General features: G+C 41.0%; 1 protein-coding gene across 3 annotated transcripts in view; it reads right to left on the bottom strand.

The window, feature by feature from the left end:
• LOC124798840 (WD repeat-containing protein 35) overlaps positions 1-26,148 on the bottom strand; it is a 183,251-nt gene that overhangs the window by 14,184 nt on the left and 142,919 nt on the right. For all 3 annotated transcript variants that reach the window (XM_047262374.1, XM_047262381.1, XM_047262389.1), the window contains 3 exons: positions 16,044-16,167; positions 11,635-11,772; positions 3,097-3,257 (listed from right to left, as the gene is read on the bottom strand). In XM_047262374.1, coding sequence (XP_047118330.1) covers positions 3,097-3,257; positions 11,635-11,772; positions 16,044-16,167 — 423 coding nt within the window. The remainder of the gene's footprint in view (positions 1-3,096; positions 3,258-11,634; positions 11,773-16,043; positions 16,168-26,148) is intronic.

Genomic DNA, 26,148 nt, shown 5'->3' with positions numbered 1-26,148 from the left:
GCAACTGTTATCTAGTGAGTCTACTGCTAACTCTACAGTCCTCCAACACAGCTGCTAGATGCTGGAAAGGTCAAAATGTCCACAGAAGTAGAGTTAGTGAAGCACATAGATACCAGGAGAGACAGAACTGCTACAGCTGAGTGGCACAGGTCCCTCTCGAGTTCTGCAGCAGTTCACCAGCTGAGCAGCACAGTCCCTCCTGATTTCTACAGAAGTTCACTGGTGCAAAAGGGTTAGTGGTGTTCTGTTTCTGTTTTCTTTGTTTTGGAGGAAATTATATAGTGAATCTCACTGAAGATACTCCTGTTATAAATTTTGTGTTGTATTGCACGTTCACCTCGTCTGCATCTTCAGGCTTTACCTTGGGCATGATCGCAGATTCAGTGGCTGTCCTCCTGTACAGGTTTTATAAATACATACTCAGGTACAAGTGGGACCTATTTCCTACAAGCTACATTATTTGAAACATTCTTTTCTACATAATTGAAAATTCTAAAACTTAAGATAACTGTTAGGATGTTTTAAATGATGTAGCTCGTGTCGCCTTCAGCTGCTTCACTGCCCTAAGGTAGGGTGTGTATTTCATCACCTAGATTCCTTGAACTTTTTCTTCCTCAGCAAAGATTGAGTAATTGCCTGCTCTAATATGAATGATTATGCTGACACATTTATCAGGGACATAAAAGGGGTGCCATGCCACACTTCACACAAGTCGCTCTGCCCACATAATACAAAAGGAGTGTGCCCAAACTGCTGGAACCTGTAACATTTCTTTGTATTTATAATGTATGGGTGTATCTTGAGGCACAGAAAAAATAATTTCATATATTCAGGTAACACAAGAAATAAAAAGTAAAAGTGATGTCTTTTTCAGTTTACCGTTTGTCTCTCTCATCGATAAATATAAACGGCATTCAAAAACTTTTGCACAGTCGTATAATTTTTTTTTCTTATTTTTTGCAGGAGGAGAATGAAATTTTTTGTGAATATACTTGCAACATTTAGCTATACATTGAACCTACTCAATGTAGCCTCCATCAGCTGGCCCAATGTTCTTTCCATGATGTAAATCCACATTGGTGAAATTCTAGGGATTGACTTTTACACCATCACTTGACACAGAAAATAAGGTCTTTTTCACTATCAAATGTTTCATCGTGTAGGTGGACCTTCAGACGACCAAAGAGGTAAAAATCAGACGAAGTCAAGTCCGGACTGTAGGGAGGATGAGGAACAATTTTCCAACCCATTTTCCTGATTTTCTCTTGCGTCATATGGGCAGTATAGGGTTTGGCATTGTCATGGTGTAGTTGACAAGCTGACCCTGAAGCTGTGGTCTGTGGGTCTTGATGACACATCACAGCTTGTCCAATGACAAACAGTAATGGTCCTGGTTAATTGTGGAGTCAGGTTCCAAAAAGTCAATGAAAATGAAACTACACTGATCTCAGAAGAAGGAGGCCACCATCTTTCGGCCTGCTGTTCATGAAAGTCTCAGTTTCTTCTTCCAAGGGCCAGTCCATGGATTGGGTTTTGCTCTCAGTTTGGACAAAAACAACCATGTTTCATCCTGGATAATGACACCGTCAAAACACTGTTTCCACTCTTCAGTAAAGGTCTTCACGAGACCCTCGCACACATTCTTCCTCATCGTTTTCATTTCTCTTGTCAATAATCTAGGCACCCAATCTGAACAGATTTTTCTGTACCCTAGTGACTGTACCAGTGATACCACACTACCCAGTGACAAATGAGTCATTTCAGCAAGCTGTCATGTCATCACACATGTCATTTTGGATGATTTGATCAATGGTCTCCTTATTCACATCACTCACTGCCATCGATGGTCTATTGCATCGTGGATTGTCCAGTAGAGAGAAATCACCTTCTTCAAACCTCTGCAACCACCGTTGGATACTGCTGCGATCCACTGTGTCCTCCCCACAAACAGGGAGCAACTTCCTGTGAATCAATGAGCAAAGTCATCGCCGGTCTTGAAGAGGAACTCCCTCACCTTCCGTTGTTGCAATCTGACATCTACTTCACGGTCCATTATGGCTCACTTGTAAATAAAAGAGAATACTTTTATATACCAACTTGGAACATTTAGCTATAAGTATGTTCACAAAAAATTTCATTCTCGTCCTGAAAAAAAAAAAAAAAAAAGAGATGACTGTGCAAAACTTTTTGAACACCCTTTGTATACCTCATTTTGACTTCTTTAGGAGTTCATAAGTTATCATGGCTTCAGCTACACACCCTATCACACGAGTTATTATCAAATGTTTTCTAAGAGCATTACTTTTAAGAAGATTACTGACCTTATGAAAAGCTCTTGAGTTACCTTTTTTATTAGATACAAAAATCTTTTAACACAATGGGAAGTCTTGTTACTTTAGTTCAACTTACCGGCTACCCTCTTGGTTTTTCTTAAGGGATCACTAGGTCCAACAGAATCACTTGGAGTGTTTTAGAATTGATCAACAGGTTCCATATTTTTCTTGTGAACTATAAAGAGTGCTGAGTCAAAGTTCAATGGTTGGGTAGAAAGCTAACACACAAGTCAAGCTGGATTCAATCAGGGTAAAAATTGAGTAAGTGAGGTAAATTTTTTAAAAATACAATTGCTACTGTCACTAATAACCTTTGAGCCAGCAAGTCCTTTGTCGAAAATAGTGCGCGCACCCTCCCCCCCCCCCCCCCCCCTCTCCCCCCCGGCGCACACGCACACACACACACACACAACAGCAGTCTCTGGCAACTGGAGACACACTCATAATTAATTATTACTCATAATTATTACAGACACATCAAGTCTCTGCTTTTGAAAGACCTACAAATACTTTCTTTTCAGGGTATGTGTCTGATGAATAACAATGGTACATCTGCAGTACTGTTGCAACTACTCTGGCACACTTATGGAGAGGGTGTTTACAGGCTCCTATACAACTGGGAATATGCTGCTTTTGTGGATGACTAACAAGTGAGGTAGCTGCAGCTAAGTGAGTAACTTTCTGAATTCTCTCTGTATACAACTCAGCTGATACTCTCCTAAAACAGTTTAACAATACAACTGCTGAGTAACTGGAAGCTTACCGTTTCAAGAGATTCAAGTTTGATAAACGCTTTAGAACAAACTCCAAATGCCTTATTTGCACTGCTGGCTAATGCAAGTATGCAATATACATCCTCAGATTCAAGTATATCTTCATATTCACGTAGATGGAGGGCAGTTTTCATTGCAGCTTCAAAATTGCCTGTAAAAATAGAGGTATCAAATCTTAATAGCTTCCAAAAAGTTTGGATTCTCAAGCAGAACTATGGCACATAAATTATCTCATACATCTACTGTATTGTGAGATCTAAAGAACATTGATTTATTACATTATTTATCACACAACAACTGCAAGATTAAATATAACTGAAACATGAACTAATAAAAGCTATACTGCAAAAGTATTCGGAACATCATTTGATACTCCATAATATTCAAGTAATGACATTATTTTGTACCAGAAATTGCAATACTGGAATAAGAAAACCATTTACAAGATTTCACAGTAATTTCATACATGATATTCTTTTGTGTGTGAAATTACTGTGAAATATTGTAAATGGTTTCCTTATTCTTATATCACACGGCAATATCTACCAGAGGCAGAATGTAAAATTTCACCTAAACCAAAGAACTGTTGAGGAGGTGAGCTGTGCCCATCATGTAAATAAATGATAGCTGTTGTTAAAATAGTGCAGTTTCTGTTTTTCCTTATGCAGCTTTTGTTTACAGGGTATTGGTTACTAATATAGCCTTTTTTCACCCTGTTGTGCAATTTAACACAATCTGCCCAAGCTGACTACATCATACTGGTGTTGCAGCTTAGCTTGTCTGGGGTGAATGCTTGTATTGGGTGAATTCACTGCGAGGGGACAGGAGGGGTAGAGGGGAGAAGGTAAGGATGGAAGGTATGCTGGCTAAGGGCTGGGAGGGAGAGCCAGCAAGGGAATGGGAAATGAATGCAGCACTCATTAGCTCACCCTGAAGAAGACATGAGGAGTTGTGTGTGGCATGCAGTAGAGAGTAGATTGGGAGGGTGAGCTGGAATAGAAGAAGAAGGGAACTGCAGAGATGATGTGTGTGTGCAATGAATTATGTGGAGTTGGGTATGGGGCAAGTGCCAGAAGAGACTGAGGTCATGAGGATTGTGGGATCAAGAGATATGGCGTAAGGATAATTCCTGTCTACATAATTCAGAGAAGCTAGGAGCTGATCCCAGGAGAAGGGTCTATAGGACTCGGGTTACAAAGCAGCAAAGCACCCATTGATGTCGAGCAGTTTTGCTCAGCGCCCTGTTCTGCCACCAGGTGGGCAACTGTGTTCTTGACCATGGTTTTTAGTGGTGGTCTTTCATTTTGGTGAACCCTTGGTTTGCGCTCATACCCACATTAAGGCTGGGCAAAAGTTAAAGTGAAACTGGTATATGAAATGACTGTTTCCACCTACAGCCCTGCCTCTAATAGTGAAAGATATGCCTGTGACTGGAATGGAATAAGATGAGCTGGGTGGGAGCACTAGACAGCTCTAGCACCTGGGTCTTTCATATGATTCATGTGACATGGGGTTGGGAGTATATGTGGCATAAGGATATTGTTTTTATAGCAGAATACCACTGAGAGAAGTGACAAGAATTGTGGTTAAGATCTTTCTCATTTCTGGGCATGATGATAGTTGCAGAAGCCTTGGCAAAAGACGTGGTTAAATTTTTGTAGCCCTGGATGCTACTGGATAGCAAATGTGGCACTGTCTTGCATCTAGCAAGTGGGAGAGGTTTGAGGATTGGTGGTAAGTGTGAATCTGACCAAATACAGCTTTAGTTCCACTACTCAAACTTAAATTCGCAACTTTTTGGCGTCAATCATAATAGTGTTTAATTAATTACACTGTGGAGGCAATTAACTGGATGATAATTTAATATGTCTCATTAATTTTGTGGATCATTTTAATGTACCGACACAGTCATGACAAGTATCAGGCTGGTTCCTAATTTCCACCTTTTCTACACAAGAAACAAATAGGTAAAACATACATACAGGCATGCGTGCCATAATACATGAAGGTTCACACAGGTTACAATATATGTAGGTACACAGTGGAAACTGCTACAAAAAAAAAAAAAAATGTTCGGTAATATGCACTGGAAACTGGTAATCATGAAAAGGTGATACTTACTCTATTAGTATCTGAGACCTTTGACAAGACAAATCAATAGACATTGATTATCTATCACATACTTTATCACACGCTTTCACAATGATTTTTGTATCTTTGTCAGATCTGTGTTTGTAACGCAGATTTACTGCAAACTTCATACACTTGTAGTACTCCATGAGGACATCAAAATGTGCAAGCAGTAGCACGCACTTCTCAAGCGTTATTGAGAAAATCGCAAGATAATTTCAGTCATCAAATACACTCCTGGAAATTGAAATAAGAACACCGTGAATTCATTGTCCCAGGAAGGGGAAACTTTATTGACACATTCCTGGGGTCAGATACATCACATGATCACACTGACAGAACCACAGGCACATAGACACAGGCAACAGAGCATGCACAATGTCGGCACTAGTACAGTGTATATCCACCTTTCGCAGCAATGCAGGCTGCTATTCTCCCATGGAGACGATCGTAGAGATGCTGGATGTAGTCCTGTGGAACGGCTTGCCATGCCATTTCCACCTGGCGCCTCAGTTGGACCAGCGTTCGTGCTGGACGTGCAGACCGCGTGAGACGACGCTTCATCCAGTCCCAAACATGCTCAATGGGGGACAGATCCGGAGATCTTGCTGGCCAGAGTAGTTGACTTACACCTTCTAGAGCACGTTGGGTGGCACGGGATACATGCGGACGTGCATTGTCCTGTTGGAACAGCAAGTTCCCTTGCTGGTCTAGGAATGGTAGAACGATGGGTTCGATGACGGTTTGGATGTACCGTGCACTATTCAGTGTCCCCTCGACGATCACCAGTGGTGTACGGCCAGTGTAGGAGATCGCTCCCCACACCATGATGCCGGGTGTTGGCCCTGTGTGCCTCGGTCGTATGCAGTCCTGATTGTGGCGCTCACTTGCACGGCACCAAACACGCATACGACCATCATTGGCACCAAGGCAGAAGCGACTCTCATCGCTGAAGACGACACGTCTCCATTCGTCCCTCCATTCACGCCTGTCGCGACACCACTGGAGGCGGGCTGCACGATGTTGGGGCGTGAGCGGAAGACGGCCTAACGGTGTGCGGGACCGTAGCCCAGCTTCATGGAGACGGTTGCGAATGGTCCTCGCCGATACCCCAGGAGCAACAGTGTCCCTAATTTGCTGGGAAGTGGCGGTGCGGTCCCCTACGGCACTGCGTAGGATCCTACGGTCTTGGCGTGCATCCGTGCGTCGCTGCGGTCCGGTCCCAGGTCGACGGGCACGTGCACCTTCCGCCGACCACTGGCGACAACATCGATGTACTGTGGAGACCTCACGCCCCACGTGTTGAGCAATTCGGCGGTACGTCCACCCGGCCTCCCGCATGCCCACTATACGCCCTCGCTCAAAGTCCGTCAACTGCACATACGGTTCACGTCCACGCTGTCGCGGCATGCTACCAGTGTTAAAGACTGCGATGGAGCTCCGTATGCCACGGCAAACTGGCTGACACTGACGGCGGCGGTGCACAAATGCTGCGCAGCTAGCGCCATTCGACGGCCAACACCGCGGTTCCTGGTGTGTCCGCTGTGCCGTGCGTGTGATCATTGCTTGTACAGCCCTCTCGCAGTGTCCGGAGCAAGTATGGTGGGTCTGACACACCGGTGTCAATGTGTTCTTTTTTCCATTTCCAGGAGTGTATGTACATGTGCGTGGCCGCTATTATCATGAAGCATCGGCATCTGAGTGGGTAGCATCCAATCCCAGTAATCGTAGGTCGTTGGTCACTAGATCGAGTCCCGTTCATCACCCCCCCCCCCCCCCCCCCAACACAGTCATATTCTTTAGTATTTATATTACAATTTACAATTAATATAACGGGAAAAATACATGTAATCAGATGAACTTTTATTAAATTTACAATGTTATTTGACAGTCTACAAATTTTTATTATCACAAATAACATAATATTCATAACTACAGACTAGTAACCGACCAACGGGGCCAGGCTCAAAACGGGGTAGAATGGGGATCATTCAATGGTTAACTCGCATAGCAGTGAGACCTTGCTTATGCAGCAGGAAGAAATAACGCACGTGCGAATTGTTCATGAAGTATAAAACCTTACATCGTGACTAGAAAAATGGAAGTGACACCCAGTTCGTCGAGAACTGTGGTGAGGAATGTCATGAATATTCAATCCATAGTGCAGTTGCGAAACATTGTTTGAAAGATGCGTTTATATATTCTGAGAGTCTTCTTCAAGAAGCGGACGTCATCTATACAGAAGCATCAGCAACGATTTCTGCTGATGCAATGGTGATTGGAGAAGAACTGTATCGGGCTACCGTGGAAATGTTAGGAGAAAAAATACTCATCACTGATGAGGACCTTATTCATTTTGATGAAGTAGACAAAGGAGATCAATTCCGTGAAGTTGAAGAAAATTCATCTGACGATGGAGATTATGAGCCAGCAGAAAAGGCATCAAAAGGCGATTATGTTCCGTTGGAGACCAAAATAAAAGTTGTTAAACTGGCAAAAGAACACCCCAAATGGAGTCTTCGAACTCTCCAGATAAAAAGGTCAAGAAGTTTGACAAGAAAAGATGATTTGAAGGGATGGGAAGAAAACATAAAACCTGGAGGATCAACGATTGATAAATATTCGGTAATTGATTTGTGGACCTCGTGGAGTCTCACCAAAATTATCAGCAAGTAAGTGTTCATTTTCATCACTCTACATCTAATTTGCTGTATCTTCAACAACCTCATTCGAAGAAATAATTATATTAATAAAATGAAACTTTGATTTTACTTTTCAGGTAACAACCAGAAGCCTACAGCAGTGAACCCTGGCTGCCGCAGGCCAATTGCAATCGGAGGACTTCATCTTCAAAGCATCGCTTTCATGGATAAAAAAATTCAAACTACGGCACAGAATTCGGCAGAGGAAGATCATGCAGTATGTGAGTTTGAGGGAATGTGTATCTCCGGAAGAAACGCTTGAAGCTGTGAGAAAGTTTCAATTGCAGACGAGGGCAGTCATCCGGAATTAAAAAAAATTTAAAATAAATAAAAAAAAAATTGTTATCAATACAGACCAGACAGGTTGTCAGTACCAGTTCATACACAACAGAACTCTCGCCGAAAGAAATTCGAAGACCGTGTTTGTCAGAAGGCGCAATATGAATAAGGTGACACACTCGCACACGGCAAAATATACGATTACATTGTGTGGCGAATTATTTCCACATGTGTTTCTTTGTTTGCTAGAAGCCACAGGGAACTTTGGACCAAAGGTTCAGAACATCGTTGACAAATTAATGAAAGGTCTTCCGAATGTTGTTGTAATGAGTTCGAAATCTGGGAACCTTACCACGCAATTATATTGTTAATTTTTCTTTAGTGTCATGCTTCCCTACATGAAGAAAGAAAAATTCTTATTAATAATAGATTCTTGGGGGGGGGGGTCAGACGAATCCTGGTTTGTACAGCGAAATTTTTCACCGATGACGAATCACTTGGAACATGTACGGTTAATGTCGTACCTCCGAAATGCATGCCAATTTGCCAACCGTGTGATGTTTATTTCTACAGGCAAGTTAAACATTTCATTAAACATCTTCAAAATTGTTCTTATTTAATTGAAAGAGAACGAGAAATTGCTTCTCATGTAGACACTATTAAAATACTCTCAATACTGCATGACCAATTATCAGCGCCGATATTCAAGGAAATGCTGTGTTATGCATGGTTTGCTTCCAAATTATCAGATGAAAGAGAGGTTTTTAAAAATGTTAGTGAGGTTTATTTTTCCATGGAAAACCTCAAAAGACCTTGCGTGGAAACATAGTATTTATTCAATGCAGCTGGTGCTGTTTAACTTTATGTTTTCTATGTTTTTACGAGAAATACCATCCTGAAACTTGTACTCGTAATGTTGAAAGCGATGATTAGTTGTACATCTTTTGAAAGCTGTCTGTGGCAGTCAAAACTTGCAGGTAACAAGTAGTCTCGGGTTCCTTCCAGGTATAAGGGATTTCTCAAATCACGGACAAGCAAACATTTTCAATATCACTTTGAGGGACTGTTTATTGAAGGAAGGAATAGAAGGAATGGTGGAGGGAAAAAGGGGAAGAGGAAGAAGAAGATATCAAATGCTGGACAATATCAAAGGAGACAAATATTCAAAAATGAAAAGACTGGCTATGGACAGACAAAAGTGGAAGAGCTTAACCCATGACAAGACCTACCGTAAGGCAGAATACCATACTACTACTACTACTACTACTACTACTACTACTACTTATGCGTCAGGTCCTTTACTAGTCGGTAGTTATGAATATTATATTATTTGTGATAACAAAAATTTCTAGACTGCCAAACAACATTGTAAATTTAATAAAAGTTCATCTGATTACATGTATTTTTCCCATTATATCAATTGTAATATAAATACAAAAGAATATGACTGTAAAGAAGAAGAAGAAGAAGAAGAAGAAGAAGCAGAAGCAGAAGAAGAAGAAGTGACGAATGGGACTCAATACAACGACCTAGGATTACGGGGCTTGGACGCTAACCACTCAGCTGCCACCGCTTTATGATAATAAAGGCCACGCACAGGTACATATTTGATGACTGAAATTATCTTGTGATTTTCTCAATAACGCTTGAGATGTACGCACTACTCCTTACACATTTTGTTGTCCTTACGGAGTACTAATAGTGTACAAAGTTTGCAGTAAATCCGCATTCCAAACGCCATGGCCTCCCTTTGTGAGTGATGTTAAGTTGCCTGTGATTGAAATTACATTGTAAATAGTAGCTACGTTCATAGCTACCCTCTGAGCTGAACCTTCCATGACATAATGGTAAAAACGCACCTACAATTGTAATAAACAAAGGCTATCTGGAAAATAATACTGGAACAGTCAAAATAAATTTATCAGAAGATTATCATCTTGTAAGGATATGGTAAATATAAAACAGTTGACTGTTTGTAATGAAATTTTACTTTTACCATGTTTCGATGCTGATTATGGGTGTCTTCATCCATAATTATCTAGAAAGATCATAAATAAATAGCAATATAGATAAAAATAGGAATAAACAGTTTTCATTCTGAACAGATTTATAAGAAAGTTGTACTCATTGTTGCACCTAACAGACAAATTTAAGAGCAATAATACTTGTCACATAACAATACTTCTTTAAGAAGTTAATTTTAAAACCACATAGAATTAAAGTCACTGAAACTGACATAAGCTGCTAACTGCCAGTAAAATTATAGCTACATCGTGTAGCACAGTACACGTTGCTAAGGGCTGCTATAGGAAATAGTCACTGGAGGTGATATCAGACTAAGAGGTTCCCATGCTGAAGCTGCCACAATGTGGACATGAAACAAGTCATGCCATCTAATTGCTACCAGCTGCTTTATTTATGAAAAATATTTTAAACAGCACATAAGTGTTTATCTCGTGTATCAGTAGCCAGTAGTATGCCCAATTGAAGATTATACAAGACAATGCAACAGGAAATATTACGTACATTTCTGTATGAAACAAATACAATGTAATAAATGAGAAAGTTGTGACAAAGTCTCTCTACATAAAATTCTGCCCCCTGAGATTGCAATGACCTCCTTAAAACGGTATCTTGAAATTCTTCATCAGAGTCAAGTGATAGGAGCCAAGTCCCTTTCTTTGAGCGTGAAGAGGTGAAAATCATTTGGAGCAAAGTTTTGGCTGCAAGGTGATTGTTCAAAACATCCCATTTTTACTGATGCCACAATTCTTGTGTTTGTTACGCAGATCGGGGCCAAAGATTGTGAGGCAAAAAAATGACTGCGCATCATTTGTTTTGAACTGCTACTGCCTCATAGTATGATTCACAACCAATTATCATTCCATAAATTTTTTGTAGCAATTTCATTTCTGACTGACAGAGTTTGGCTTGCCATTTTCTAGGGTTGCAGTGGTCTTGTTGAAGTCACTCTTAAGGGTAAGGTTTGTAATGGAAATGAAAGTAGCATATAATACAGATAAAATCACCACGATGGAATGACCACATCTTACTCAGACTTGATGTCTATGTTGTGAAGAAAAGTCTTTCCATCATCACAGAGGAAATGGCACTAATAATACATGTCTGATAAAACAAGGTGCATACTGATGGACTAAAAAGGCCTTGAAAATTAGGAAAGTTGACCCTCTGTAATGTAACTGTTCAAGGAGGAAGAGGAGGAGGGGGAAGAAAAAGAAGAAGTTGTAATTACTAGTTCTAATTGAGTTAACACACAAATCTACTTCTGATTAATGTTTTAAGAGTATGGAAATACAGTAAAATATCAAATGATTAGATTTCACCATTAGCTTATAATACATAAAATTCTCATATTCATATTAAATTTCAAATCCTTCACTGTAGAAAGTTTCTTACCTTCATACAACTGTTTCTGAGCAAGCATAAAAAAGTGATAAGCTTCTGCACCTTTCCATGCATTGTCAACATGTTTGGTATCTAGATCAGAATCTGTATCACTATTGAGCAAGCCCATCAATGCTGTGCTTCGGCCACCTAAACGGTGATAAGAAAATATCAGTATCTAATTTCTAATTTAATTTACATATTGTACACTGTAGCAATAGTTGCAACAGCAAGGCAATGAACATTAATTATACATAGGTGGTTTCCTGGTAATCTCAGCTGTCACTCTTTCACATCTAGTTCAGTCTGTAAGTTACTATTTAAAAATAACATAATCATTTCAGTAACAGACACAAAATAAAAATATTTCCCTGAAAAGTTCAAACATTGTATTTCAAGCAATTGTAAGTTGAATCAACGTGGGCTGTAATCAAATTAGCAGGCAGTTTGGAACATCAGTCACTCTGCATGGAACTTTTTGACAGGCACCACTGATTTAACTGGTCACTAGCAGTCGTTCTCTTCCTACCTCAAGTACAGAACACACACACACACACACACACACACACACACACACACACACACACACACACACACACACAAAAACCACTGCAAACAAAGTTTATGCAAACATACAGATAGGTGGCTCCCGTCAACCTTCCTCAATGATGTTCTCATACAGGTTACAGGTTATGTTAACACAAATCCCAGAAACAATCGATTTCAAAGACATGATGCATGAACAAATCAACAAAATCAAGTTCATATTGTGATAAAATGAGAAAAGATGCAGCTGCATAATGGTGGTTTATTATTATTTATAGTCTGTGAGATGTAGTGTGACCCATGATATCAGCATGTGCAGTAGCCCATACGTGTTCTGTGTAGTGGAGGGAGGAGCTGGCTCAGACTTGCAGTGACTGCCTCATGTTCCCATTGCCCACCTGACTATCTGGGCAACATTGGGTAAATTGTGTCTGCAAATTGATGAAGTACAAGTCTGTTTTAAACTATGCTATTCATGTGAAAATTGTTGAATCATCTGCTACTGATGATATACATATGTGATACTGATGATATGATGTGCATACTCTGAAATGCTGTGATTGCGGGCCTCCTTGCTCTGTTTTGGTTTTTGAGTGTCACCATTCGCAGTCTACAATTTGCTACTACCACTGAGGTTAATCAGTCTTGCACAATTCTGCTTCATTTTATCCCTTCATTCCATCCTTGTTCCATCGCCCCACATCCTTACCCCTACCAAACTGCCATATTACTTTCTTCTCTCCTATACACACATATAAGCAGTCAGTTTATGTTCAATTTTTTTTCCTGTGGATAAAACATCTGGGCTCAGTCTATATGCAAACACTCCACTGTGATAGGGCACATTTATTATTACAGATACACCCACCCTGTCCCAACAGATACACACCACACACACAAAGTGTGCACACATATATTTCACAAAATTCTGATCTGTTTTAGAAAATGAAGAATCATTTGTAGGAGATAAAGACATAATTTATAGAGAAAACAGTAAAAGACAAAGTAGTCATCAGTATGACCATGGCACATTTTTGTCATTGAGTAATTCCCACACTCATTTTATACAACCAAAAGCTTCTTTCTGACTTTAGTAACAAGCCTGGAAAATTAAAGTATTACGCTGGAACAACACACATTCCCTTCCTTTCCTCTATGTTTACCCAATCAACACTCTTTTTTTCTTTAAGTTTTTTCTTTCTTGCTAAACCATGTGTTTTATCATTCAATGAAAGATAATATATCAATGTGCACATCTGCATACTAAATTAATTTTTTTCGACTAATGACCTTTACTTAATAGAGCACCACAGTCATACAGAATTTTTTAAAAGAAATTTCTGTGATTTGACTGTCAATTGTTCATTTACTTAACAGAATCATGATTTTGGCTTTATAGCCACCCTCAAGTACACAATGAACTGAAAATATTAATGTGTACATATCATACACTGCTGGGCATAGGAACAAGTGTTTATTACATATTTAAAAACATTACTTACATATTAAAATTTGTATGACCTGTTTTTGACATGGCATCATCAAAAGAATATGTTTCTAGATTTACACACCAGTTGTCGTACTGTATTACAGGATATGTGTACATATCGAAGGCACATAATATGGCTGATATTGTGCACATTGAAAAACATTTAACACAAAGTATGGTGTATTTCACAGGCAATGTATTCCTGTGACCTGGATTAGTCACTTCTGTTCACCAACTGACGTAAACATCTGTCAACAGCGGCAGAGATAATAACAAAGTAGCACCACTGTGCGAGCCAAATGATCTTTGCTTTATCAAAGGTATTACGAGGAAGGGGAGCAGTGGGTACTTATCTAGCGATGCTCAAGTACATAGGGTAGTATACTAATGTACCATCCCCCCCTCCTCCACCCACCCTGTCCTCTCCTCCAACTCCAATTACCCCTCCCCCTTCTCCAAACCCTAAAGTACTTTCTTAGGCTGCTGGCTTATGTACCCCATATAGATGTAATTTAAGGACCATATTACCTTATAGTGACATCACTGAGCTATGATTTTCTTTTAGTTTTGCACAATAGCTTAAGTTAGTCTTCATGTAGAAGTATCTACCATCTATGTCTTATATGACTTTTCAACAACAGATGGTAATTTTACAATTTTAACAACTCCCAGTAATTTTTGATTATTATCTGTAAAAGGAATGTATGTCACCTTGAAAAAAGTGTATAGAACCTATTATGTTTGGTTGAGATATTCACATGCTTTAAGTAGTATGGCTACATAAATATGTACTTAATAATATTCATGTAATATTGCAGTGTATGGTCTGGGAACATAATATAGCATATTGATGTACTATGTTAGAAATGTATACAGAACATATTACATTTGGTTCAGGAATTCATATGCTATAAGTAACAGAAGTACATCAATATGAATTTAACAGACATGCATGTGATACTGAAGTCTACGGTAAGGTATATAATATAGCTCACAGACATACCATGCTCTGCTTACCCCGCACCCCTAACTCCCCTATGCACACCCCCAAATCTATTCCATCTCTCAGCCACCCCAACACGTCCCACTTATCTTCACCTATCCTCTTCTCCGCTCTCTCCACACTCTATTACCCCCTTGCCACCCCCAGCTACCTTTGTTCTCACTCTACTGAATAGTCATATGATGTAGTGGGGACTTCCATACTTCAGTAATGTGTAGAGAATGTCCGTGAATAGTTCTGACTCAGGATCTTTCAGTTTATGAGTTCTGTGGCAGACCCAACACTTCACATGGATCATAGAAGTTATTGCACAGGCACGACATCTATTATGTAAGTCTCCATAAATCAGTGAATTACAATTTTATGATACTGCACCCATGCAATGGTTGAAGATCAAAATTTTACTGTGCATCTAAAATGATTATATTTACACTCTGAGTTTAGAATATTACAATGTACACCAGCAAGAACCTGGTATAAGTGTGTGTTACAAGGACATGTTAAGCATTATCTAAATATATATATCCACTTTCTCTTTCCTAGTAATATGTCTGGTTAAGTGAAGATCATGTGGCTCACACAGTTGTGCCACTTTGTTATGATCTCTGCCACTGAATTGACTTATGTTAACGTCAGCTGAAGAACAGTAGTGACTAATGCAGGTCATAGGACTACAGCAGCTATTAAATATGCCATACTGTGTGTTAGTGGTTTTTCACTGTGCAAAAGTCAGCTATATTATGTATCTTCAATATGTGGTCATATCCTGTAATATGACAACTGGTCTATAAAACCAGAAATATGTTGTTTTGATGACAGCATCTCACACACAGATCAGACACATAAGTAATGTTTTCAAATACATAACTGCTTGTTCCTATGACCAGCATGTTATGTATACTTTATTAATTTTGAGTTCAACACACTCCTGAGAATGGGTTTAGAGCCGAAACCACGATTGCGCAAAATGGATGAACAATTAAGTCAATTGGCTAACTTTTCTTTTAAAAAATAATTTTTTCTTCTTAATTTCCTCATTTTGCACAATTTTTCTCTGATCTTGGAGATCTTCAGTTCTAATTTGCCAAAGTGATGTACAGTACACCCATTAGTTAAAAAATCATTCCAGTCCTGTCCACACGCCTACACTATGGAACATTTTATTTGTGTCAAGCAAGGTAGCATTCCAACTTTTTTCACTAGTATCATTTGCTAGTTATGTCCAACTGACATGGTTCCATTGCTAGGGACTGATTCCAATAATAAAAAATTAAAACTAATATGTAAGTAATCAAACTGTCTCGCACTGAAATACAATAAAGAAAAACTTATGAAAAACTACACATCATATTTTAAAGAAGTTCTAAAAACCAGGAAATGTACCTGTGGATCCAATAGCTTTTTGCTTTAATAACTGCTGATGTTCTTCAACTAACAAGGCAGCCAGAACGTACAACTTTTTTATTCGCTGTGGCTGTGAGTGCTTCCTCCCCTCTTTCTCAGCCATCTGCAAGCAGAAAAACAAAATTAATTATATTTAAAAGACATATTTTGTTGCATCAAAGCTGAAATAATTATTAATTCTGCCTCAGTAAGTGTTGGACTCACAAGGGAACATTACCAACTTAACCTCAAATTTTAAGGAGAAAGAGGTACACTGGCTGTAGGTCTGCCCCAGCAATCAATTCCATAAATATGAGCCAAAATTTTGATAGTATACAAGTATGACTTTCTGAATACATGGTTTTTATTCCCTCCACCCTACTGCAGCTGCCTAATGCCTAAGTGCAAAGATACTGTACAGTGGAGTGACAAGCAGCATCCTCCTATTGATACGATGTTGAAAGAGAGGGAAAACCAGAGGGGAGGGGATCATGTCTGCTGCACATATTTTGAAATCTTGTACAAGAACACATTTTACATGAAAAGAGTACATAATATGTCAACCTCACACACATATAGACTATGTTCAATATTACACCTCGAAATTAAAATGAATAAGCCTAATCAATTGAAGAATTAATATGAAATTGAGTTAACGATATATGATTTACAATTCACTCATGCCAATCATCTCAAAGAACAACACAATGCCTGCAAATGTACTTCACTTCAACAGTGTCACTTTTTCAATCCAAAGAAAATAATACACAAGAATGATGTTAATAATTAAAATGCACTACACTATTCCTTTAATGACAAATCATTAATTTACACTACATTCGTGGATCCCAACACAAAACATAAAAATATTCAAACCAAAGAGACTTCTGGTAGCACCTTTAGGGTAGAAATCACATACTTTCACACACTGAGCAAAGCACTAGCACTTGTTGGTTCACTGACATTATGCAGACAAAGCTCTTACTCACCCTCTTGTACAGTACTTCAAATTCAGACAACAGGCGGCTGTTGTGACACAGAGCAAGTGCCAACTGGTGCGAGTGAATTTTAAATGCTGTACATTCAGAACATCATAACTGTGTGCTATAAGAATTATGGAACTGATTGGATGGGATTGACTAATAATGCTGATATCTTGTAAGTGTGCTTTTTTCTTACTTAAAATATGAGATCAAGTTGGTGATATTTCCTTGTCAGGCACGTTGCTGGGGAAGACATATCTTACTTTCAGTCTCCCAACCATGAAATACAAAATTCTGTTGACATATTATTTGGTGTTTCTTGCATCCCATTTGGAGGAAATATTAACACTGAAAATAATAAATTACTATAGTGGCCGGCACGAAAATAGGGCTTCAAAGTCATCTCGTCTTCTTACAGCATTGCCAGTTTTTTTTTTTTTTGTTTATAGTGATAATTTCAAAGCTTCATAAAAATTCAAATAGAAATATTGAGCAACTCTATTTTTAGTCTAGAATATGATGGAGTACTTTCCAAAAGAAAATTCTCACTAGCTGCTAGGGAAAAAAATGAAAACTAATGTTACAAGAAATTTTGGAGGAAAATAATTTTTTACTTCAACTTGTGGTAGTAACAGAATCACTAATGTAATAGAACTGAAAAAAATTAACATCCTCAAAGTTTACAGATGCACATGATGCATCTCTTATTTTGGAAACATAAAAGTATTCTGAGATAAAAAATAAAATCTTATAGGAGGAATGAAATTGCGCCGACTGCATAATGAAAAATGTAGACGCTGATGAATTTTCATTCTGTAGGACTGCGAAGAAACTTCCCATGAGAAAGTTGTTAAGAAAACTACAAAATTACTTTTGGTAGCATTTCAGACACCATTATCATATCGTATCACGTACAGAGGAAAATTACTTCCGTGATATTCCGTGCGCAGCAGCCCGTGGGTCATTGTAGGCTGTCACCAAGAGTTTTGTTCGGACAGCTGGCTTTAATATGACCGAGAATATTCCCTACTTCCCGAAAATATTTTACTGGCTGCTAATACATATCCTTCGTCGTTGCATCCATTATCAAACCATCAATATACGCTACCCAAAAGTAACTGTAATTATTTTGAAGCCAATATTTCCACTGAAGCCGAGCAAAGTATTTGTTCAAAAGGTTTTGTGAAACCCAAGTTTTATCTAAATTTGCTGTAAGCCTGTTATTCTCAGCAGGCAACAAGTGCTTAGTACACAAAACCCTCTTTCTTACTACTCCAATGTCCCTGTCTTCTGTTACAAATTTCATCCATCATTACAGTTTCTGCATTAAAAACCAAGTGGGTGGAGATGATAGTGCGTTGAAGTGACTGGCCAGAATAATCAATTTTATCACAGACATTACCCTGTATTTCTCTAGCCATCGGATACTATCCTCTGTCATACTGAAGTAATAGAATTCTACATTCTAGCTTTTTGTAAAAGTCATCAAATATCATAGATTTCTATGCACTTCTCGGAGAATCAGAATAGGTGCTGGGACTGTTCTGATGCAACTGCACTGTTTATATATACAGTCAATACAGAAGCACCACAACGTTTTGTCATTTTATGAACTACATTACCCTTACTACAAAACAACCAGTAAATCCTTCTATGAAAAAAAGGAGTTAAATTTCGAATGTAGAAGTAAAATAAATGCAGTAAGATTATATCTGAATGTAAAGACATTTGATACAGGTTTTTAGGGAAAACTGTTGTTAATTAATGCAGAATTGACAATCCTATTTTAATTAACAGTCACTGTCGAGTAAACTAATTGCCACCATTTGTGATAAATTTATCAGATGTCTTCTGTAAGGGAAAAACATTCGCATTATGTCCTCTATAACTGAAATGAATAGACAAACATTTAAATCAAGTCAGTTTTTTACATAGACAGCACTTATGTAAACTGAAGGATCTTCTAGCTCCGTGTCTTCAGATTCACTGTCACTTGTTTCAGCCAGGTGTATCATCACAGATTTCACTATGGTGTCTCTTAAACCCTGGTTCAATAAATCAGTTTCTTGCAATATTTCTGCGTGTTTTACGCACCTCTACCAGTCCTGCTGAGTAACACTGTCAAGAGCTTCGTGTTTTATATTCTCGACATCAGCAAGTTTGAATGTTGTTCTTCTTTTAACTACTTCTTGCTTTACTTGGGCACATATCAATTCAACGGGATTATACTGGCAGTGATATGGTGGTAGACGTACAACTTGGTGTCCCATTCTGTTTGCCAGTTGATCTAATTCGTTAGTCTTTTTGGCACCTACGATTTCTTCCTTAGAGAGGAGTTCAGCGTTCGCTTCATCAACTGAAAATGAAACATTCTTTCTCTTTAACCACTCTATAATATCTGCCTTGTGCCAATTTGAACATGGCAGCTTTTCTATCCGAATGGAGTGGTAGCTGGCGGTATCCATCACGATAATTGACCCTTCTTCCAGCGCAGACAAAAGTCGAATAAACCAATTCTTAAAAACTTCTCCATTCATTTCTGAATGGTAATCAGATTGGCAAGAACTTTTCCCACTGTGAAAAACAAGTTTGGCCTCTGGTACGAAGCCTGTGGTTAATGAACCAGCATAGGCGATGATTAATCAGCCACCTTACCAGTAGGTACTTTCAAATCGCTGTTTCCTTTGGAGTCATGCCATGTATACATGTGGTTTTGTGAGATCCAAGTAAACTACAGGCCTGGTGCCTTCAGCATGCAAGAAGCGCATTGTACACAAAAACTTCCTCTTGCTGGTGCAATATCTCTGCGAGCCATTACGAATTTCTGTCCGTCATTAACTTCTTGAATCGGAAACCAAGGGAGCAGAGAAAACAAAGAACAGGGGTCTCTGAGCCCGAGTAATTAATTTTTTCATGGAGGTCAGCCTGTATTTTTTTAGCCATTGGATACTCTCCTCTGACATAATATCGAAGTACAGTTCTATGCACGAGTTCTTTGTTAAAATCGTCAAAGTCAGTTGATTTCTGTTCATGTTCGTATCCCTTTCTTGGAGAATTGAAACACTCATTCATGTCTGGAGATTCTGCCAATGACACAAATTTGCTAATACGGCCTACAGTTGACTTGGAGACACAACATACTTTAGAATTAAGTTTATGAATTCGTGCAAAATTTAAGTTATTCCTCGCTTCTTCATTGTCGGCCAGATCAGTAAAAAACTTGAGTACATTGGATATGATCATTTTCGATTGTTTACGAATGTCTTTCCACCCTTTAAGCACACTGACCGGAGGAGTACTACAAGGAGGCCGTTGCTCCTGCATTGTTGTTCACCATCGAACACACATCAAAGCACCTTTCTAAAGGCAGTAAGATACTGAGATCAGATGTGAGCTTTCTACTGCTCTGATCTATCGCACCGCTAATGGCACCTACATGGCAACAGAGCCGAGCAGTGGACGAATCACAGCCCGCAGTCCCTGCTGGCGGCAGGCAGTGGCCATGACCTAAAGGACTCTACTTTCATGCTGGCCACTTCAACAATGTAATGTAAAAGGAGAGATAAACAATCTACTCACCAAGTGGCAGCAGGAGAACACACACATAAAAAGGTTTAACTTTTACAAGCTTTTGGAGCCAGTGGCTCCTTCTTCTGGCAGAAGAGTTGAAAGGGAAGGAAGACTAGAGAAGGAACAGACTGGAGAGGTTTAGGGAAACGAGTAAAGTTCAGATAAAGCCACCCAGAACCCCATGTTAGGAGAGACTTAGCGGACAGGATGAGAAGGAAAAACAAATTAGTTAGGGACTGCACCAGATGAGATTTGAAAACCTGAGAGCTTAAAGGGGGAAGATAGCGTAATTCTCTGTATTCCATATTACCCTGGAATACAAACTGTTTCCTGCTGGCCATATCCAATTTTAAAAACTCATAACCAGTTCCTCTAATATTCAGTTTCCATAGATTGTCAAGTAATGGTGTGTTAACACAATAAAATGCCTCTTCAAGATCAAGGAACACTCCAGTGACACACTCCTTGTTCTCTAGGGCAGTTATTATTTCATCTTTGAACTGTGCTGTGGCTACTGAAATTGACTTGTTTCTCATAAGCCATTCTAATTTTCAAATAGTAGATTATGTTGACCCAGGTATGTCATTAGTTTAATGTAATAACTTAACTTTTTCACATATCTAAGAAAATGCAAGCAAGATTGAGGTCCGATTGTTGTAACTTGTACACACAACACAACCAAGACTGTTAGTACAACTTTATTTGGCTCTGGCATGCACGCCAATCACCATAACATTTACTGAAAAGAATAAGATAAGGCAAATGTATGTAAGCAGTAATAACATGATAACTGACCATGAGTGTAGCATGGCTGGGATTGCCCATGGTGGAGTCTATCGAAAGTTCACAGGATTACTCTTTTGTGGCGCAAAGTCGCGGATGGCATCACACTTCTAATGTATACAGCTTTCATGTGTGCATGCATTACTTCATTCCTCTTCCCTTGGGGAAAGGCTGGGATTCGTAAATGTTCATGACATCTTCATTGCCAGAAGTACTTGGGGCGCAGGCAGCACCGCAATCCACCTTCCCGTGTCAACCCTTACAGTAGGATGGGTGACATTGGCGTGAGCTCCATGTCCGTATCAGGTCCAGGGCCTTGGGATGGATGGATGTTGGTTGGTTGGTTTAAAAGAGGGGGCAAGGAACCAAACTATGAGGTCATCAGTTTCTTGTTCCTAATAAAACAATGCCACAAGTGTGAGAATAAAACAGACGAGACATATAACACAAAACAGAAAGAAAGGAAAAACCACAAGAACGAAGAAGAGGCAACGAACACTAAAAGGATAAAAGGAGGGCAAGAAAACAACAGAGAGACACTACAAACAGAAGAGAGTAAAACAAGAAAGCAGATTACAGTGGCTGGCCGACCACAAGAATAAAAAGGAGAAACCAGTCACTCTGCAACACGCAGAGGGACAAATGACATTTGCTAAAACTTAGATCAGATGATAAAACCCACCCTCATGAATAACACGAAGAACTAAATCAATGAGTCATTGTCAGGTAACATTAGTGGCAATGAGTCCAGTAACCAAAGATTTCGTCGCACGGCAGTCAAAGGAGGACAGTGCACCAGAATGTGGGCCACTGTCAACTGGGCGCTGCATCAATACTGAGGCAGGTCTTCACGGCACAGGAGGTAGCTGTGGGTCACCCAAGTGTGGCCAATGTGGAGCCAGCAGAGGACAATTGATTTTCTGCGACAGGCCCGCATGGCAGACTTCCACACATTCGTAGTCTCCTTAATGACATGCAGTTTGTTGTGTGTACTGTTATGCCATTCTGTCTCCCACAGCCAAAAAACTCTACAGCGTAGGTCAGAGTACAGGTCAGGTTCAGAGATGCCCATCTCCAGAAGCGGTTTCCACGTAGCCTGTTTGGCCAGCATGTCGGCAAGTTCATTGCCTGGGATGCTGATGTGTCCTTGAGACCATACAAACACCACTGAACGACGGGACCGGTCCAGGACATAGATGGACTCGTTGATGGACGTCACCAAAGGATGGCGAGGGTAGCACTGGTCGATAGCTTGTAGGCTGTCAAGGAGTCAGTACACAGAAGAAACGACTCTCCAGGGCATGAACGGATGTGCTCAAGAGCATGAGATATAGTCACCAGCTCTGCAGTGAAAACACTGCAGCCATCAGGCAAGGAATGCTGTTCAATATGTCCTCCATGGACATACGCAAAGCCGACGTGAGCATCAGCCATCGAGCTGTTGGTGTAAACCACTTCGTGGCCTTGGCACTTGTCAAGAATCAAGAAGAAGTGGCAATGGAGAGCCCCAGGGTTAACTGAGTCCTTAGGGCCATTTGACAGGTCCAGGTGAAACTGCGGCCTAGGTGTACACCATGGAGGTATATGTGAATGGACCTCAAGTACAAGTGGTAAAGGCAAGGACTCCAGTTCAAAAAGAAAGGATCAGACATGAACTGCAACGGGAAACCCTGACCTAGGCTGCCAATGCAGGAAATGAACCGCCGTGGGAAAATGAAACGGTGATTTGGATGCGCAGGAGAACTACGAACATGTGCTATGTAACTGGCCAGCAGTTGTGCATGCCTAACCTGCAATTGAGGCACTCCAGCTTCCACAAGGATGCTGGTCACCGGACTTGTCCTAAAAGCTCCTGTCACTAGGCAAACACCACAGTGGTGCACTGGGTGGAGTAAACACAACGCTGAGGGCGCCGCCCAACCACAAACTAGACTCCCATAGTCAAGGCAGGATTGAACGAGGGTTCTGTAGAGCTGCAGCAGTGTAGAGGCATCTGCACCCCAGTTGGTGTTGCTCAGGCAGTGGAGGGCATTGAGGTGCTGCCAGCACTTCTGCTTAAGCTGACAGAGATGAGGAAGCCAAGTCAAACGAGCGTCGAAAACCACACCTAAGAATCGATATGTCTCCAGTACAGTGAGTGGATTGTCATTAAGGTAAAGTGCTGATTCCAAATGAACGGTTTGATGCTGACAGAAGTGCATAACGCATGACTTTGCGGCTGAAAATTGGAAACCGTAGGCTAGAGCCCATGACTGCACCTTGTGAATGGCTCCCTGTAGGCACCGCTCAGGAACACAAGTACTGGTGGAGCAGTATGAAATGCAGAAGTCATCTGCATACAGAGAAGGTGAGACAGACAACCCTACAGCTGCTGTTAGACCATTAATGGCCACTAAAAATATGGAGACACTCAATACAGAGCCCTGCAGGACCCCATTCTTCTGGATATGGGGGGTACTATGGGAGGCACCAACTTGGACACGGAAAGTATGAAGCGACCGGAAATTCTGGATAAAGGTCAGGAGTGGGCCTCAGATATCCCATTCGTATAATGTGGCAAGGATATGATGGTGCTAGGTTGTGTCATATGCTTTTTGTAAATCAAAAAACACGGCAACCAGGTGTTGGCATATGAAAAAGGCTTTTCAGATGGAAGACTCTAGGGACATAAGATTATCAGTGGTAGAGTGGCTCTGGCAGAAGCTGCCCCTTATATGGAGTCAGTAGGCCACATGACTCCAGGACCCAACCCAACCGCCAACACACCATACAAGCTATCCACATCAAGTGGGTTTTTACCAGGTTTGAGCATCGGAATGATGGTGCTCTCCCGCCATTGTGATGGAAAGATGCCATTACACCAGATCCGGTTGAGGATGATGAGAAGATGTCGCTTGTAGTCAGGTGAGAGATGTTTAATCATCTGACTGTGGATCTGATCTGGCCCAGGAGCTGTGTTGGGGCAATGTGCAAGGGAACTGAGGAGCTCCTACTCTGTAAATGGGGCGTTATAGGATTCACTGTGGCATGTAGTAAACAAGGGGACTTCCCCTTCCTGCCACCATCTGAGAAAGCGAAAGGCTGGGGGGTAATTCTCCAATGCAGAGGCTGAAGCATAGTGCTCAGCAAAGTGCTTGGCAATTGTGTTTGCATCAGTAGATAACACGCCATTTATGTTAACAGCAGGAACAGCCATTGAGGTCTGGTACCCAAAAACACGTTTGATCTTTGCCCTGACTTGGGAAGGTGACATATGGCACCCAATGGTTAAGGCATATCTCTCTCAACACTCCTGCTGCTGTCATTTGATTAGCTGGCAAACGTGAGCACGGGGCAGGGGCGGGGGCGGGGGGGGGGGGGGGGGGGGGGGGGGGGGGGGGTATATGGCTTGCCATCACAGCAGTAGACCATCATCTTGACCTTCTCAGGCAATGTATCACCCTTGAAGGCCAAGATGAAGGTGCTGGTCGGAACCTGATTATCTCTTGGATCCCGGTGGACATGCCGGACAAAATGTACACCTCGACACTATAAATTGGTGCGCAGCTCATCGTCAGACTGCAAAAGAAAGTGCCTGTGAAGTATGATACCTTAACCATACTTAAGCTCTTATGGAGTGTGATGTGAGTAACTCTTGTGACAGGTCAGAGGATGCTGTTTTGATCAAGACTGACCCAGATCTCATTTTGGACAATCCCTCCACCTCACCAAAGCTTGTCCTCTAAATGCTCAACTAAAAACTGAGGCTTCATCATCATGAAAGATTCCCCATCAGCTCCCGAACATATAAGATACTGGAGCGAATAAGATCTGCTGCCATCCTTTGCCTGACGTTCCTCCCATGGTGTGGTCAAGAAGGGGAACAATTTTGGGTCGTACTTGTGTACATTGAATTGAGCCTTGGATCACTTAGAGACTGCTGGTGTCTGACCACCAGCAGTGGGCCTTCCCCACGGGCACCACTGAGCTGCAGCAAAGGCCACCCAGCAGGATGGCCAATGCCAGGAGTCCCGATGCCCCCCAGGGGGATGGGCATCTACCTCTCAGCATACGTGGGGAGTTAATGGTGCAGGCATCAGCAGAGTGATCCCTGTGTGGTCAGGGGGTACAACCAACAGGGTACATGGCAGCCCTACCACAACAGACTGGCTACCGTGCTGGATATGAGGTGCAACCAAGCAAAACAAGTCCATTATCATCGTCAGCGTAGAAAACAATACTGCACAGTTGATGGAAAAATACGCACCCAGGAGGGTGACTTCGCCCAAAAGTTGGAGAATGAGCAGAAATTGAGATCCATGTCGGAGAAAGATGCGATAGGTCTCAGCGCATGATGGACACAATGCACCATGTAAGGCGCCCTTCCCCAATTGGCTCACTCTTTGGGAAAATTTTGAAAAATGGAGGTCAAACCCTACAGGGGATCATCACATAAAGGCTGAAATGTGTGAGACTCCTTTTAGTCAGACAGGAATACCTCGGGCCTATTCTAACCCCCGGACCCTCAGGTGGGCTTTGGGATGGTGGCCAACCCACAGTTGATGACTGAGGCAGAGGAGATAGCTCAGGTATGGATAGTGCCTGCATCAGTACAGGTAGCGGTATTGGAGGAGCTGCACCAGGTTCATACACCGGAGATGGGGGATCTCTTGTATGTCGTGGCAGAGAGCCAGCCACATCAGGTGATTCATCAGTCAATGCAGACTGGTGTGGCAACATCGGTATCCTGGACAGGCATAACCGGTAGAAATGACTCCGCGCACAGAGGC

Source organism: Schistocerca piceifrons, chromosome 1 (genome assembly GCF_021461385.2).
Source record: "Schistocerca piceifrons isolate TAMUIC-IGC-003096 chromosome 1, iqSchPice1.1, whole genome shotgun sequence".
NCBI classification, from domain to species: domain Eukaryota; kingdom Metazoa; phylum Arthropoda; class Insecta; order Orthoptera; family Acrididae; genus Schistocerca; species Schistocerca piceifrons.
Note: the sequence above shows the minus strand (reverse complement) of the source record. Positions and strands in the feature narration are given on the sequence as shown.